Source organism: Diorhabda sublineata, chromosome 7 (genome assembly GCF_026230105.1).
Source record: "Diorhabda sublineata isolate icDioSubl1.1 chromosome 7, icDioSubl1.1, whole genome shotgun sequence".
Taxonomy (NCBI): Eukaryota; Metazoa; Arthropoda; class Insecta; order Coleoptera; family Chrysomelidae; genus Diorhabda; species Diorhabda sublineata.
Genome location: NC_079480.1, coordinates 25,845,666 through 25,863,440, shown reverse-complemented (window position 1 = coordinate 25,863,440; position 17,775 = coordinate 25,845,666). Strand labels below are relative to the sequence as shown.

The window sequence follows — 17,775 nt, the reverse complement described above, 5'->3', positions numbered from 1 at the left end:
GTAGCTTTTTGTGGATTTTCTTCAACATTTCTGGAGTCGTCACCTTATTTGGTCCGCCTCTACGATGGTGGTCTTCGCAGGTCGCACGGCTTCGTTTAAACTCTGCTAACCAATATTTTAGTGTCGTTAATGAAGGAGCAGTCTCACTATGAGTAGAATCTAGTTCAGCTTCTATATTGGTTGGACTAATGCCTTTCAAATAAAAGTATTTCACATAATGATGACAAAGTTTTTCAATGTTTACTAATTCACTGAAAACTTTCACTATCGATGGCTACCAAACAAGGTGCCCTCTTCAAACTTGAAACATATGCTGCATAGATTGCGACTTTCTAATACAAAGGTAACTACCGCCATCTCTAGTTAAGGGCAGGTATTTCTGGGACCATTCTCGTACACGGTTTCTTGAATAGATTCATTTGGAGTTACTGTATTATTGGTAATCAAATTACCAGACACGTTTGATGAGATCAAACTATTTTGAAGAATTAGGATTATTACGGAGTAATATATTGATATGCACTTTCACTTTTTTTTGTATGTTTTAAAATTAATCTTTTTCCAGTTTCTTATCATTTATTATCGGCACCAAAAACATGACATTGTTCTCTTTTTTGAACGAAATTTTTGTCAACTAGATTTCCAAATATTTATATCAATCGATTATTTGCAAAAAAATTGGTTGGGAAAATAAAACAAAGATATAAACAAATAAATTATATGAAACCTTATCACTACGTCTCCTTTGAAATTTAAAACAAACTTCAATACTAATCAAAGTTTCTGAAAAGGATTATAATTTTCTAAATTGACATATTTCAAACTCAAATTCCATAAATCTTTTGCTAATTTTTCATCTTTGGCGTATGCAGATGGTTCGGTCGGTTTACATTCTGAATAGTATAACCCAGTTTCATTAGCACATTGTTCATCGACAGAACAATATATTGTCGTTTGAGCTCCAAGTTCGGGACTTTTATAGAATAAGCCCAAAACGTGTAACCAGAGCCAGTACATACCTCGAAAGTACGATTCGTCTAAATACCTACCCCCTTCTGTTCGAACAGCTCCCGGATGAGGAGCGTACACGGTGATACCATCAATATCATTTTCTGAAATATAATCAGTTTCAAACAAAAGTAGAAACGTTCCCATCATATTTTGTTATACAAGGTGAACTACTTAAATTGGAAACATCATATCTTAGATATTCCAAAATTGACACTTTTTTAATTTATACTTTATTCACGATTTGTTTTTAGATAAAAATTTTGAGCCATAATACTTTGTGTCAATAGATGGGAATTAAAACTACTTTGATTATCCTAATAATAAACAACCATTAGAGTAAAAAATATTTAAAATAACATTACATGTAAATATTTCTCGTGTCGTAGAAATAGTCCAGTAAAATTTGTTATATTTTTGTAATCAGTTCATTATTATGGTTTTAATAAAGACATATTTGAACAATATGACATTTTCTAGTTAGTTTATTTATGAGAAATACTCCATGTAGCAACGAAAGTTGTATAACTTATGTTGGAACTCAGACGAAGGGGCTGATACGTCAATACCACCAATTTTACAAACTTCGTTGTGAAGTCTAGTCTATAATATTCAAAAACAGTGGGAATCGCGTTCTATTAACTTTGATAAGTAAATTTATCTTGACTTGATCCAAGCATCGTAAGGGCATTTAACATTCATGTGGAAAACGATCGTGTCGATCCCCAGACTTATCCACCATATTTTAGTGATTTTGAGGATGAAGTGGTTACGAAAGGTGCCACAACGTTATATTCACTTTTCTGGTAACTTACGTCATTTAGTGGTGGTAGATACTGGTGGCCTTTACCTTTCTGTTATTCGAAATAAAAGATTTTAAGATTTTCTCGACTGATATAAAATTAAATGAAGTTATTTTCACCCTTAAAATTTCCTCCAAAGTGATAATCACACTATAGTCATTATTTTACATAAGTATATAAACAGTATTTGCGTAGTGTCAATAACGTGAAAGTTCATTTGAGTTGTTTCTCAATTTTGTGGTTAATAATAAGAAAAGACGAAAAAACTCGCTCAGCAGTTCCCATGAATGCGGGGTGGCATTAAATATATCCCTTTTTTTTTCTCGTCAAAATAATCTTGAAGGTGTGTGACATATTAATATCATCACGACCATATTAACTACGGAGAATAACTGTATACTCATCATTATGTGGTTAAAATTTCTGTCGAAGTGGTAAACTATAGTAGCCGCATCATATATTGGGCTACAACTTTCAAGGGGCTTATCATCTGATTGGTTGTCTCTTTATTTCCGATGGAAATCACTGACGGTCTCTGCCTTCTTTGGAGCCGGTTCTCCCTGTTCAGTCCATTGTTTTGATTGTTCTTTTGTTACGGGTGTGAAGTGATGGACCCACATTTCATTTATAGTTATGAAACAACGTAAAAATCGGCTCCATTTCTGTGAAACATTGTCAAACACTCGGTGGCAATATCTTACGACGCTTTATTCCATTGTGAGCAAACCCGGCATCCATCTTGCTAACAGCTTTTTTATGTCCACATTTTCAGTTAATATGTTAGCTCGCGCACTTGTGGATTTTCTTCAATCTTTCTGGAATCACTACTTCATTTGGTCGATTGTTCCGAGGCTGGTCTTTGGAGGACGTACGGCCTTGTTTAAATTCTGCTCACCCAGACTAGAATCTAGTTCAGCTTTTATTTTGGTGGGGCTAAGGCCTACGTTCACTATTTATGACTGCCAAACAAGTACTAAACAACGTAGCGTCTTTAAACTTGAAATATATGCTGTATAGATTGTGTACTTTCTAAGTTGTATTTTTCAAGCAATTACCACCATCTCTAGGTCAGGCCAGGTACTTCTAGAACCATCCTTGTAGTTCCGGCTACTAGAACCGTTTTAATGCCAAAGAAGTTCAATGAAACTTCGAAATCGATTATATGGTAACTTTGAGAGTTAAATGAGGACGATTGATGATCTAGATCTTAGCTTACAGAAAAACATTAAAATATATAAACTCCATCCTTTAAAGGAACGATCTGCGTGAAGATGAGTAAAAAAAATGGACAAACAGATTTTTCTTTATCATGATAAAACTTATGATTCGCGAGTTGAGTCTTCCTGTCTGTCCACGTCCGCTTTATCTACCAGATTTATTACCATACATCTTCTGGATTTTCCATAAAATAGAAAATTTGATCAATAGGAGAATATTTGGCACATTTCCTGATATTGACAAGTTCAAGACAGAGTCATAGCATAAGTCTTCCAGATATACTTCCAGTCATGGGTTTAACGTTGGGTTAAGTGAATTGATCCCAGGATAGGACTTTCCAATTTATGTAACCTTTTTAATTTCATTTCAATAAAATAATTATTAACGTGACTGAATTTTATGAAGTGAAGATCTTCATTTTTTATAGTCTTTTTTTTGTATCTTTTGTCGTATTTTTAATAAAATTTTGGAACAGATATAGTCTGGAGCTGACAACGAAAACACGAGTTTTCTGAAGGCTATTATTTTCAAAATCGGTTTTACTTCAACACTCCAATGGTCACAACGTAAAAAGTAAGAGAATGGTTGCGCTGGATCTGTCATATAAGTTCATCGAAATTTAAAAATTTTTAATCTATCTTTGCAAATAAAATATAAAATGTTGATCGTCAAAGTATGACTTCATTAGTCGCTGTAGTCTACTACTATTACCACAGGCACTACGGCCCTCAAAGAGCCTTGGCCTCGTCCACCACATTTTTCCAGTCATCACGGTCCAACTCTCGGCGTCTCCAGCCCTTCACTCCCGAAGATCCTTTTCGACATCATTTGCGCGATGGCCCAGGCAGTCGCCGGCACGCTTTGCGGACTCTCCCACGCTCCAAGTGACCTAGTCTTCTGAGTCTGGCTATTTTGACTTCTGTCACCAGGCTGGGGTCTTCATAGAGCCAGTAGGGCTCTGCTCGCACACTGGTTCATATATTCGGCGTAAGTCGTAAGTTCTCAAAAAATGGTGTTTGCAGATTCGTCCATTTTACACCCTTCAATGTAACCAGTAACCAAAGGAGCAGTATTGTAGACATAAGTACCGTCTACAGTATGTGTGAAAAGTCTTAGAGACGCTAGTTAGACAGGGAATACACCGTTTTCATTTTCATTGAGTCATCACAATATCATCTGATTGTGTGTGATCAAGCATTTGAGTTTCTCTTCCTGCTTGTTGAGTAAGCTCCAAAATAATTGAGATTGGCGGGCGGATTTTTGCTCTTCTAACCAGCTGGTCTTGAATTAATTCCCGTATAAGTTACTTGAGAAATAATCGTTATCACACTAGTATCTGATTGTTCGTGATCAAGCATTTGAGATTCTCTTCTTGCTTGTTGAGTAAGCTCTAAAATTCTTGAGATTGGCGGGCGGATTTGTGTTCTTCTAATCAGATGGTCTTGAATTAATACCCGTCCAAGTTGCTAGAGAAATGATTTGTGAAGGCTTAAACTTTTCAAATAGTCAGTCACCCTCTTTGGTAATATATTTTTATAAAAATTTTTTTAAAGTTTTAAAGTAGCGTTGACATCCCAAATTACGCTGACTATTATATTCCTGTTTCATATTATATTTTCTCGCTTTCAACAAATTTTGGGCTTTGAAAAAACAGTTTAGAGTTGTTACTTAAAATTATTCATTTGCGCGCGTCTCAACGCGCTGTCCCGAAGCTGTTAGTGCAGCTTTTCATCACTAAAGTACAACCCATTTTGAAACTATTAGCCTTAAAAAACTCTTACACACTTTCGACGCCTGAACGAATATAAATAGATCCTTACACCAAGACTCTCAATTTTTTACACTCTTTAAATACTAACACTAATAATTTAAAACCAACTGACACTTATTTATTGAACTTACCACTTAATTTACGCGTTAATTCTTTAGTAAATAATATGTTGCATAATTTACTTTCCATATAAGCCCTCATATCTCCATACTTCCTATTTTCGAAATTTAAATCTGATAAATCGAAACTCGACCACATAACTGAAAGATTAATTTGGAGCCTATCACGAAATGTACTACCAATCAGTTTGAGATATAAATATTATTATTTTTCAACAATTCGTAACATATTGAGCATTTCATTGGATAAAAAACAATTAGGATGGCAGTAAAAATCAATATACAAGGATCATACTAGAAATTTGTAGATCCTAGTTCACATTTTGTGAGTCACACTTCCATTATTTACTACTTTTTGTTTTGAGCATCACACAACAGCCAATTATCTGTTATCTTGCAATGCATTTAAAAATAAATATGAACGACAGCTTTTGGAGCAACAGTGAAGGGAAAAAAATTTAGTGTTTTGTGTTCAGTATTCATTGAATTTTGTATTTGCATGTTTCCATAGTAGTCTTGTATGAATAACTTAGGGTGATTAGTGGGAAAGATTTGGTCAATCGACCTCACACAAACCTCACAAAATAATAAATGATTTATTAATATTATCTATAAAAGTTGCTTTACAATTGCACAATTGGATCACCTAATCGATCACATAAGTCCGGAAAACTTCGAAAGCATGTTCCAAATTGCCATTTTAGGAATCTGCGCGTCAAGCACAGTCTCATTTTCCCCTTGCCCCTCAAGTACTAGATAAATGATTAGGCTTCATGGGCCTCAAAATAGCGCTTTAAACACAAACTGTAGAATTGAAATTATGTAGGCATTTATTTACATTTATATTTGTGTTTTTGAAATTGCATCACAATAAGGTCCCCCGAAACAATATTTTCTTGCATTATTGGATGCAAAAATAAGTTCAAAATAAGCATTCTACACACTTTAGGCACCTCTTGGGAAGCTTTCAGATGCCTTTTTCATAAAAATTTCTCGGCTTGTGACGTAACCATTCGCATACAAATGATTCTACCCTCGCAAGAGAAATTCGCGTCGATCTACTTCGCAAAAAATTTCACAAAAAGCTCGTACCGCAGTGACCAAGTCCTTAGGACCTTGGATTGAATACAAAACAATAAATCCTAGGAATTCCACCAACAAGTACAAGATTTTATTTAGAACACCATATCATAATAATTTTAGTATGACACTCGTATATGAAATTTCTGAGGTCAGCACTCGTATGTTTTACCAGTAAAAAAATTTCCTCGGTCCAAACTTTTCGGAAACATCACCCCTAAAAGGTGCAGAGTCAATTTTTTTTATTGGATAGTTAACCATTCATACCATTGGACACGTCATGCAGGGAAACTTGCATCGATCTAATTCCAACTTCGCATAAAACTTCACCAAAAAGCTCCGATTACAGTAATCAAGACTCCAGATTGAATATCAACATAATAAATGCCAAGAATTCCACAAACAAGTACAAGAATTTATTTAGAAGACCATGCCAAAAATAATTCTAGTATGACCCTGGTATATGAAATTTTTGAGATGATTGTCCGTATTAAATTTTGATAAGTAGTTGCAGTAACACAATTTTCTCTGCACAACCTCTTCGGAAATATCTACATCTACAAGGTGGTCAATCAAATTTATTATTTTTATTTTCACCTTTTATCGCAATAGGGTAAAATAAGCAACCCTCGCTGTATGCATCATTGAAATTTAGTTTTCTAAAATGGAAATTTCACTTCAAATGCTTTGTTTACTTGATGAAAACTTTTCTAATGTATATTTTATCACGAAACCAATTTATTTTGGAAAAAGATTCAATATCCAGTGTTTTATTTGAAACTTCAAGTTTCTATAATTAAACGCTTTTTACTAGTTTTTAACAAAAGGCAAAATGTATTGAAATAAAATTAATAACATTGGGGTTTTGCTGTTTAGTAGATAGTGATATTAACAAGTTATTATTGATTTAAACCGAAAATTGAAAAATTTCGACTTAGCCATTGAAGAGTAATTAAAACTTATTTCTGTACATAATTAAGTTTGAAAAGGGCAATAACGAGACCAATAATGCAGAAATTACATTGACCCATATGTCAAAGGAGAAAATTACGAAAAGTCTAAGAAATTTATCAGAAAAAAAATTTACATTTACTTATCGACCCGCCCTTGTATTTTTGTCAATTTTTCATATATCTACAACTTTGATGTGTATACTTACAGGCATGTAACATGGATGTAACATTAACAATCCTAGCTGGTCTCCCTTTTATGAGTAGAGGCATTAAAAGTAATGTAAACAAGAAATGTCCTAAATAATTAGTCTGAAAAGTCATTTCAAATCCATCGGTGGTTTTTTTATAAGGAACTCCAGCTATTCCTGCGTTATTTACTAGTATATTAATACATTTTTCACTTTTTAACAATTCTTCGGAGCAATTTCTAACTGAAGATAAACTAGAGAGATCAAGTTTAACACATACTAATTCCCCTAAATTTTCCTCTCCCTCACATTGATCTTTTATATCTTTAATGGCTTCATTTGCTCTAGTTACATCCCTACAAGCAAGTATTACTCTAGCACCTGAAATTAGAAATTTAATTAGACCCTAAATATTATAATACTAGAAATGTAGCAGATAAAACAATCAACGGATAAAATGTTAATAACGACCGAAATGGACTTCTGGAGGCAAATTCAGGAGAGACAGGATAAGAATTGACAAAATAAGGAAGATAATTAAAGCTAGACTCATATTAATATATGACATACAAACTAAACAACCAATTTAGTACGGTCATGTGCAAAGAATGTCTGAAAACAGAATCTCTAAACTGGTCTTAAAGTGGACACCAATAGGTAAAAGAAGAAGTTGGAGAGAGGGAATACGAGGAAGGCCCCAGAAGTACCTGGCCCAGCAAAGAAAACACAAAAAGATAATCTTCTTTTAGCTCCATACACTTTTCCCAGCGATTTTCTATAAGTTCGATACCCTTTTTATGATAAGAATTGACAAGTTCTTCAAAATAGCCATTAATTGTTGACACCATCTCCTCATTGTTGGAAAATCTTAGACCAACGAGCCATTTTTTCAAGTCTGAAAACAGAAAATAATCCGAGGGGGCTAAATCTGGTAAATATGGTGCATGAGCTAGTAATTCATACTTTAATTCATTAATTTTGGCCATTGCAATAAAGGATGTGGGAAACAACACTTTCTTCTTAGCCAAATGCGACTGTTTTTACTTGATTTCTTCACTCAAACGTTGCAATAAGTTCGTATAATACTCTCAGTTAATAGTTTTTTCTTTTTCAAGATAGTCAACGAAAATTATCCCACACGCAACCAAAAAACCGACGCCTTGACGTTGCCTGCAGATGGAACAGTCTTTGCCATCTTTGGAGCAGGTTCTCCTTTTTCAATCTATTGTTTTGATCCTTCTTTTCTTTCGGGCGTGAAGTAATGGACCCACGTTTCATCCTTGGTTATGAAACGACGCAAAAATTTGGCGAAATATTGCTAAACACTGAATGGAAACACATTCACGACGAACATCTTGCGCACAGCTTTCTAAATCCCAATTTTCAGTCAATATGCGATGTACCGCACTTTTTAAAATGCCTTCCATGTCCGCTAGCTCGCGCATTTTCAGTCGACGATCATCCAGTACTTCTTTGTGGATTTTCTTCAACATTTCTGGAGTCGTCACATTATTTGGTCCATCATTGCGACGGGGGTATTCGCAGATCGAACGGCCTCATTTCAACTCTGCTACCTAATATTTTACTGTTGACACCCAGAGTTGAATCTAGTTCAGCTTTTATATTGGTTGGGCAAATGTCTTTCAAATTTTGTATCACATAATTTGTGTACTTTCTAGCTATCTCTAGGCCAGCCCAAGTACTTCAGGAACCATCCTTGTAGGTAAAGAAATGCAGGAGAGAGAACTAACAGAAGACCTATGGCAAGATAGAAACAGATGGCGATTAGAGATCGGAAGACGTCGGAGAATGTTAAAAACTTATATGTATTTATAATTAGAGCCTTTTTGAAAATTACATAATATGAGGATGAAAATAAACTTAATTTGAAGGTACGCATCGAATAATTTCCTGATGAAAAAATGAGATAATCAAATGGTCTTCTCGCAGAAATATAATCTATTGACAAAATAGATATAAAATAAAATAAATCTTATGGTAATGTATTAAGCACTTTTTCAAAGTATTATAGGTTATGGAATTATTGCATGGGGTGGTGCCTATTCTAATAATTTAAATCTGATACAGACGCTTCAAAACAAATTATTAAAAATTATTAACAAATACAATTTTACTAATAGTGCTTATCCATTAAATATGGAGCAATTATTTTGCTTGGAAGCTGTTGTATATAACTATAAAGAACTAAATAATAAATATGAGTCATCAACAAGTAAAACTAGAAATAAAAGTATTCTACTACCAAAAATGTTTAAAACTGTTGATAAAAATAGTTATATTGTGGTAATAAATTACCAAATGAAATTGAGGAGATAAAGGGAAATTACAACAATAAGTACTTAAAAAGTAAATTGAAACTTTGGATTGTAAAAAATGTTTAAACCAAATAACTACTATATTTTATTAATGTTAATTATTGTATACTAATTTTATCATCAATTTTATTTATTACAAGTAAGGCACCAGTTCCTATGTACAGATATTGTATACCTCTGTAGGAATTATGAAGTATTGTAAATGCTTGTAATTTTTTACTAGTTATAAATAAATAGGAATTTTTTTATATTTCAATTAAAAAAAATCAGGTTCCTACTATCATTAGAAAATCAAACATACTCGAAGAACAGTTATCAAAAATAGTCTCTTTCAAAATTCCTTATCATTAACAATTTGTTATGTACTAATTTATCAACTTGACTAATAAATGCTAATTGTGAAGTTCATTGAACCAAACTTAAATTTACCATCGAGTGACAATAAAAGTTTGACAATTAAAAAACTGAAAATAACTCAAACATATTTTTATCACAATTTTATCAAGCTGTCAACAATATAAAAGATATAAACTTTGACCTTAGTTTATTAAACGTACCGTTTCAAAGTTGTAATTTCAAATTTACCTCTTTTATAAAAATCTTTCGCAGTTGTTTTCCCTATTCCTGTATTAGCTCCCGTTATAACTGCTATTTTTCCATCTAATCGAGCACTTGAATGACATTGTACGGCTAATATTTGCCCCATTGTAACATGAAAAACAAAATTACATACACAATGGCAAAATTCGAAAATCTTGTGGAGATTAGTCGGTAAAACTGAATTTACTTAAGTTTAATTTACTTTGAATATAAATAGTTGAAGGCTGCAATGTCTAATCTAAGAGGCAGCGTTGCCAGAGTAATTATTCAATAACTAACTGATGAAAACAATACAAATTACTTTGAAATTTGTATACAGTTTCATTTTATTGTTATAAATAATGCAAACCTATTTTAAAGCAAATTCAGTTTATCTAGTTTCTACTAAACATAGAAAAATATAGTTTTAAATAATCTTATAGTAGGTAAATATCGTCAACACAAGTAAATTATTAAAGAAGAAGAAATAATAAGGTTATATTTTGGTTTTGGATGTGTCGAGTATCTTACAGGTGGTTACTTTGAGATATAAATTTTTAGTTTTCATTATTATAAGTTATTAAAACATGAAGTTGAGTGTAAAAATATCCGAAAGTATTATTAAAGTGAGTAATTTTCATATAGATGGAGTTTTTTCTGAATTTATAATTTCAGAGGCTAGCAAATATCACTAACAGCTGTTGCGGCAAACTCTATGGCATTCCAACTAAAGATAGTTTGTTTATAATAAGTTTACAAGTGGATATTGCAAATACTGATACTGATAGTGATTTTATCAATGCCTTACCAACAGGAATTGAATTATGTGGTAATTTTATTATATCCGCAGAGGCGTCTATAAAAAAACAACCAGCTGTTTCTAAATCTGTTTTATTAACTCATGCCATAGAAAATTCCGATGGTTTCAGTTTTTATATTGAACATAATGGTCAATATATCGAATCTGATTATGATCTAATTAGTGAGCAGGAAATTAATAGTACATTCTTGATAATTCGACTAAAAGGTTTGTATAAAATCAGCTTTGGGAATTTTAGTTTTAATGATAAATTTCCCAAACTTAATTATTTTAGGAGAAATTCCATTAAAATGTGAGTTAAGTATGTCGCAGATTAAGGAAGCCTTTCAAATTATTCATAAAACTGTTGTTCCCGATTTTGTATACAGTATTATGAAAAGTAATGTGTTTATATTGGAAAACTCAAATGTTGGTATTGAAGATGACATAGGTTTGTTGGAATTCTGCGAAGAGTACAATAATTTTGGAGAAAGTTTTAATAGAGTGAAGAATAAAATTATGAATGTCAAACCTAGGATTTTAGAAATTAATATTTTACAACAATTAACAAAAAAATCAGATGACATTTTGAAAGAACATGCTCCCATAGTAATTCTGGAGAAATGTAAGTCATTTTTGTGTATATTGGTATAATTTTTATGGAAAACTGTCTTTATGCTGTTCGAATATAACTATCTGTAACTTTTATATTCCAAAATAACTTTGGTATGGCAACACATGTATATTTTGACCATTTGGATTGAAACTTTATCATTTTTCAATTTTGTAGTCTAAAAATCCGAATTTAATTGATGCAATATGTTTTTAACCCTTTAACTTGTGCGCTGGAGTTAAATTGAGCATTCTAAACTGTGTACATTCTAGCAATGTTGTAATTTATGCTCTTATAATATTTCACAGACAAATTTTTTTAAGAAAACCTTGTAGGTTTCACTCAGTTAGGCTCTTTGAATTGTACGACAATAATTACAATTATCACTAATATGTATGGTTTTTCCTTTTACACCTTGAGCTTGGGTAACTAACTCAAAGGCGTCGTCCTCTTCCGTCTTCTTCCCAGATGGTGTTGCCTTGATGTTCACATATTTGAGAGCTGCTGTTTGTGACTCTTGTCAAATTTGGGAAGAGTAAAATTTCTATAGCGCCACAATCTGACAATGCATTTAGCTTATTTAGGCCAAAATAAAATGAAAATGAAGATAAATTTTGACATTTCACTTCATTTTCGAGATATCGATACTTGAAGTCATAACTAAACATTAGGGATTCGCTTTATAGAATGACGACATTTAATACTTCTTCTAGAATAAAGATTTTATCACTTTAAATTCAACACGAGTCTTGTCATTTTACAAACAAAAGTTTTATTTAATTTTTACATGATTTACTCTAATATTCCAATAATATATTGAAAAGGCCAGATTACTGAAGTGAAATGGGCAGTTATATACGATTTTCATCACTCCTAATAAGTATTTTAAACCGCTCACAAAATATAAAACAAAATTTGAGATTAGGAAATTATTTACGTTTTCTTATGGAATTTTGATCAATGGCAACCATGGTACAATGGTAAGACTTGCGTAATTGCATACAGTTACTTGCATCATGCAAAGCTGATTTTGAGGCCACTTTGCATGATACAATGCAATGCAAGATGCAATATTTTTTTATCAAAAGCATGCGCCGATGAAGTTCAGCTGATTTTTTCATGGAAGATCTCGCATTTGCAACATGATCGGTTTTGTACAATTTTTATTGCGTGGTTAAACTAAAAGCAACTAGATTTCTCCATAGAATTGAAACTAGCACGCAATAAACATTGCACAAACCATTCATGTTGCAAGTTCGAGATCTTGCATGAAACAATCAGCTGAACTTCATCTGCACTTGCTTTTGATAAAAAAATATTGCGTCTTGCATTGCACGTTGTATTGAATCATGTAAAGTAGCGTTTAAAAATACAAGTTCGTGAAATGTTAAATTACAGGTTGTAACATTTGAAAATGTTTTTTTTATAGATGGCTCGACTGTTATTGATACAATATTACAGTTAGATTCTCTTGTTATGGTACATGATTGGACAAAAATAAGTCAACTGTATGATATTTTAGTGAACAGTTCAAAAAAAATTTTAAAATTACATGAACTGAAACTATTAGATGTGGCGGAGGATAAAATTAATACCAAAAATTCTAAGCATAACGTTTATCATTTTTATCCAGAGGATTGTAATCACTTTATAACTCTCTTGTATCCTGAATTTGTTAATGAGAAGGATTTAAGTGAGTATTTTTATATAAAAATTATCTGCGAAGATATTATTGAGTATAATATTTGTTAGGGAAATTTTCTTTGGTTGACTTTTGTTGAATTAGTTGAAGAAATCAATTTTTATTTTCTTTTTTTATAGAAATAATCATAAATTTATTTATTTGATAAAAAAATTAATTATAATTAAACTGAATTAATACTTGATTCTATGATTTGATATTAACTGCAGAATTTCCCAATTATATTAGTGTAAAATATTTTTATTCTTTAATAAAATGCTAAAATTTCAGTTAGCAAGGTAAATGTATCATTAATTGACACAATTAGAATCTCTTATGGCATTTAAAAGTAATTTTTGGAGATCCAGTAATTGACATCTATTATTCAGTTGTTGACACTCTATTAATTGACAATATCAACGATTGACACACCAATTATTGACAAAATGTTTTTTACCTTATCACATAAGTATATAAAATTATTAATGACTTAGTAATAATAAAAGTATACATGAAATATGAGTAATAAGAAAACACGAAATCAAATTGAGTCCAAGAATAGGCTTTAGGCTTCAAATATATCTATCTCCTTTGAAAACGTATATTTTACTCTATAACCAATGTTTTCAAATTCTGGTTATTCAAATTTCTGAATGCAATATGATCAGAATGCTTAGCACTCCAGTAGCGTTTGCGGTCACTAAAACTGTGTTTTCCTTATCATCGTTAGTTTCAGCAATATAGATGCCGGTGACTGTTCACATAGTTTGAATGCTAGACACTTTCTAGTAAAGTATTCGGCCTAAAACACTGGTATGTCTAGATGAGTCTTTATACTACTACTCAGGTAGCATCTGATGAATAGAAACCGTTAGGCGCAGATTCAGTAGGAAGGAAGATGAAACTTTAGTTTATCTAGTTCTAGATTGTCCCAATGATACCTTATGAATGGGTTTTTATCAGGGGCGACAGACAAAAATTGTAAAAAGAGGTCATCGATAATTTTTTGCATTATCAACATTATTAATACTTATTATTTATCAATAAACTTAAATTAGTTTATGCTGAGGTTAGATTAGATTAGATGAGCTAGGGCGTAAGGTCATGAATTTACCAAGCTGAGGTTAATTGTTTCATTTTTCGAAATGTTTGGCTTGGGGTATAAGCGATCTCCTCTCCCTGGATCCACCCTTGGCTTCTAATAGGAAGTTAAGAAAACAAAAGTGAAGCTATCTGGATTAGATCACTGTAAGAAGTTCATTAGAAACTTTGATATTGTTACCTATACCCAAAAAGTATTTGAAACTCAGAGAAAACAAATTAAAACTAACTGGCTTCATTACAGGACATTACTATCTCAGAAAATACCCATGTGGTTAGTTCTAGTTGTCTAGTAGAAACTAATGAATGTAGATTCTAAGCCGATGAAGTTGAAACTCTAGTTCATCTTAGTTCTACGTAAAAAATGCTTATGACAAGAAACTTGTAGAAGTGAAGATCTATCCTGGATACCCGTCGTTTTGGCTTTATAGCCACTCTGCACCTATACCTAAAAGATATTTTGTACAAGACTGTACATTTTATTATTCTGCTTCCATAATACATAGACTCCTCTCAAAAGAGGCTATTTTTTGGGGGTTTTGTGTCACTAGGTGTTAATATTACTCCTTCAAGGTACTTAAGCCTTCTAGCGAAATGGGGAGAGTAGATGCTCTGCTGTTTCCATGACTTGCTAGTAGAATCTGCATTTGTCATGTGCTGTGCCCATCATCTTGAGGTGGTGTTTGATAGGGCAGTGTCAGAAGACTGACCACGTTTCTGGTTATCACGAGAAATTCTTCAGACGTTTAGCTGATATAGTTATGAATCTTTTAGATTGTGTTAGGCCTGGAGTTTTTCTCCAGGCATCTCATGTAAGGTTCTGTACCAAGTTACTGAGTCGTTGCCACTTTTTTTGGAAATTCTGTCTGCTTCCTCATTTCCTGGTATACCCTGATGGCCTGGAAACCACTTTAAGGTTACTTTGTTTTTGTTAGCTAGTATTTTTAATGTTTGTCAGCACAGATACTGGAGTCCATATTGAAACTGGAAGGAGAGATGTAGCTACAGGGAAACATAATAAACCTTAAGATTGCAGTGTAATGTGACCCCTGATTAAATTTGTGTATCTATGATTTAATTTGATTACAGATATCACATGTAAAATATCAAACAAGAATCATGTAGTTTTTATATTATACTTACTTCCAGTAAATAATAGATTATATTGTGTTTTTAGAATCATACAGAGAAAATTTACATCGACAATTGCTAATAGGCAGTCCAAGACCATGTTTTCGTAAATCTAATAAATATATCTTTGATAGAAATCCAAATAGTCCATTAATAAATCCACATGAAGGTTTGAAAAACACAGATAATGGTGAGTAATGTTTTTTTTTTAAATATAACTCTTTCTAATAACTCCAACTGAATTATTGGTAACTGTACCATAATGTGCTATTGTTATGAATAATGTGTGTTATGAATAAATTTTTGCGTATTTTCATTTTTTAATCATATATTCTACTTTCTCTATATATTTGAGTTTTAGTACAAGCAATTGTTGTTTGAAGTCTGATTATAATAGTAGTTAATGGTGGGCCATCATCATCTGTTGGAGCTACTGGAAAGACTTTTACTATCTCATATATAGTTCTTTCCCTTCAAGTTTTTGTTTTAGGTCATCTACTGTTTTTATTCGATAGTGTTTTATACTGCTTGACAGAAATCATCAGAATTCTTGTTTCCTTTGTATCAATTTCTCTCATTTTTTTGTTTCTATACCCTTCGTTTAGTTCCATTTTAGCTTTGTTTAGTTTCTATGTTCATTTTTATCAGACTTTTATTAAGGTTTCTTTCCAATTCAATCTTACAAGTCATTCTTTCCATTTTTGTTTCTATACCCTTAAGCCCTTCATTGCTGCATAGATTCCTCATTCCTGATTTAAATATTTTCTTTTTATGACCATCTTTATCATAGTTTGTTTTATATATTATTTTAGCTTCTTTTCAATTCAATCCTCCAAGTCATTCAGGTCTTCTTTGTGCCAATTTTTCCATTTTTTTGTTTCTACACCCCTCAGCCTTTATTGCTGTATACATTCCTCATTCTTCATTCAAATGTTTAATTTCCATTGATCATAGTTTTATTCCATCTTCTTTTCAGTTCAATACTCCAAAAGTCATCTGGTCTCCGTTGTGTCAATTTTTCCATTTTTTTGTTTCTATACTCCTCTGCCTTTCATTTCTGCATAGATTCCTCATTACTGATTTAAATATTTTCTTTTTATGATCATCTTCATTATAGTTTGTTTTATAAATTATGCCAGCTTCTTCCCAATTCATTCCGGTCTTCTTTATGCCAATTTTTCCATTTTTTTTTGTTTCTATACCACTCAGCCTTTTATTGCTACATATATTCCTAATTCTTCATTTAAACGTTAATTTCTATTGATCACAGTATTATTCCAGCTTCTTTTCAGTTCGATACTCCAAGTCATCTGGTCTTCTTTGTGTCAATGTTTCTATTTTCATTTCTATATCCTTATGCCCTTTATTGCTGCATAGATTCCTCCTTCCTGATTCAAATATTTTGTTTTTATGATCATCTTCATGATAGTTTGTTTCATAATTCCTCTCAATTCAATAGTCCAGATTAATATGGACATTGTTAATCTTTCAGTTTTCTTTCCTTAAATTATTATTTTTGTTGGGTATTAGAGTATTTCGAAAATTCTTTATTATCAACATTAATTTCATCTGCTTCGTTTTTCTTAAACCCCCAGTGTACATGAACTGATCCAATAGCAGAAGTCAAAGGAAGTAGGAGTGTATTTGGGACATCTAGGGAGAATGTACATATTAATTATTATTGGCATCTATATTGGGTATAACTGTTTTAGATGGCACTGTAGCTCTTGTTAAAGGCAAATACGAATATTACCATTATTGTCAAAATAACATGGATGATAGCGGTTGGGGTTGTGCTTACCGTTCTCTGCAAACTTTAGCATCTTGGTTCAAATTGCAAGGATTCGTAGACAGAGACGTACCTACTTACAAGGAAATACAACAATGCTTGGTAGATATTAAAGATAAACCAGCGAATTTTGTCGGATCCAAACAATGGATTGGATCAACCGAAGTTAATTTTGTGTTAAACACTCTACTGGGTGTCCAAAATAAAATACTGTATGTCAGTTCCGGTGCAGATATGGACTCGTACGGACCAGAATTAGTGAACCATTTCCAAAATCACGGATCGCCGATAATGATAGGTAAGTAATTTATTATCACTTAAACAAAATGGTTTGTGTTGAACTTTTGGTTACAGGTGGAGGTGTTTTGGCACATACAATTTTAGGTGTGGACTACAACCAACAAACGGGTATCATAAAATTTTTAATTTTGGATCCACATTATACAGGAAGCGAAGATATTAGTATTATACAACGCAAAGGTTGGTGTGGTTGGAAAAACCTTGATTTTTGGAATAAAACTTCTTATTATAATATGTGTATGCCTTTAGTACCCAGGGAAGTTTGAGATTAAATAATTTAAAGCGAATTATCGGATTTTGATTATT

The 17,775-nt window shown here is 32.3% G+C and overlaps 2 protein-coding genes across 2 annotated transcripts; one reads left to right on the top strand and one right to left on the bottom strand.

The window, feature by feature from the left end:
- Window positions 1-688: 688 nt before the first annotated feature.
- On the bottom strand, window positions 689-10,338 carry LOC130446988 (retinol dehydrogenase 13-like). The gene is made up of 4 exons (XM_056783569.1): window positions 10,062-10,338; window positions 7,159-7,521; window positions 4,932-5,060; window positions 689-1,112 (listed from the first exon to the last, which is right to left on the bottom strand). The coding sequence occupies exons 1-4, from the start codon at window positions 10,180-10,182 to the stop codon at window positions 775-777; spliced, it is 951 nt and encodes a 316-aa protein (XP_056639547.1). The 5' UTR covers window positions 10,183-10,338; the 3' UTR covers window positions 689-774.
- Window positions 10,339-10,541: 203 nt separating this feature from the next.
- On the top strand, window positions 10,542-17,775 carry LOC130446987 (ufm1-specific protease 2). Its single transcript, XM_056783568.1, has 7 exons — window positions 10,542-10,681; window positions 10,731-11,082; window positions 11,150-11,479; window positions 12,897-13,160; window positions 15,427-15,570; window positions 17,093-17,467; window positions 17,524-17,775. Exons 1-7 carry the CDS (start codon window positions 10,643-10,645, stop codon window positions 17,733-17,735), a joined length of 1,716 nt encoding a protein of 571 aa, XP_056639546.1. The 5' UTR covers window positions 10,542-10,642; the 3' UTR covers window positions 17,736-17,775.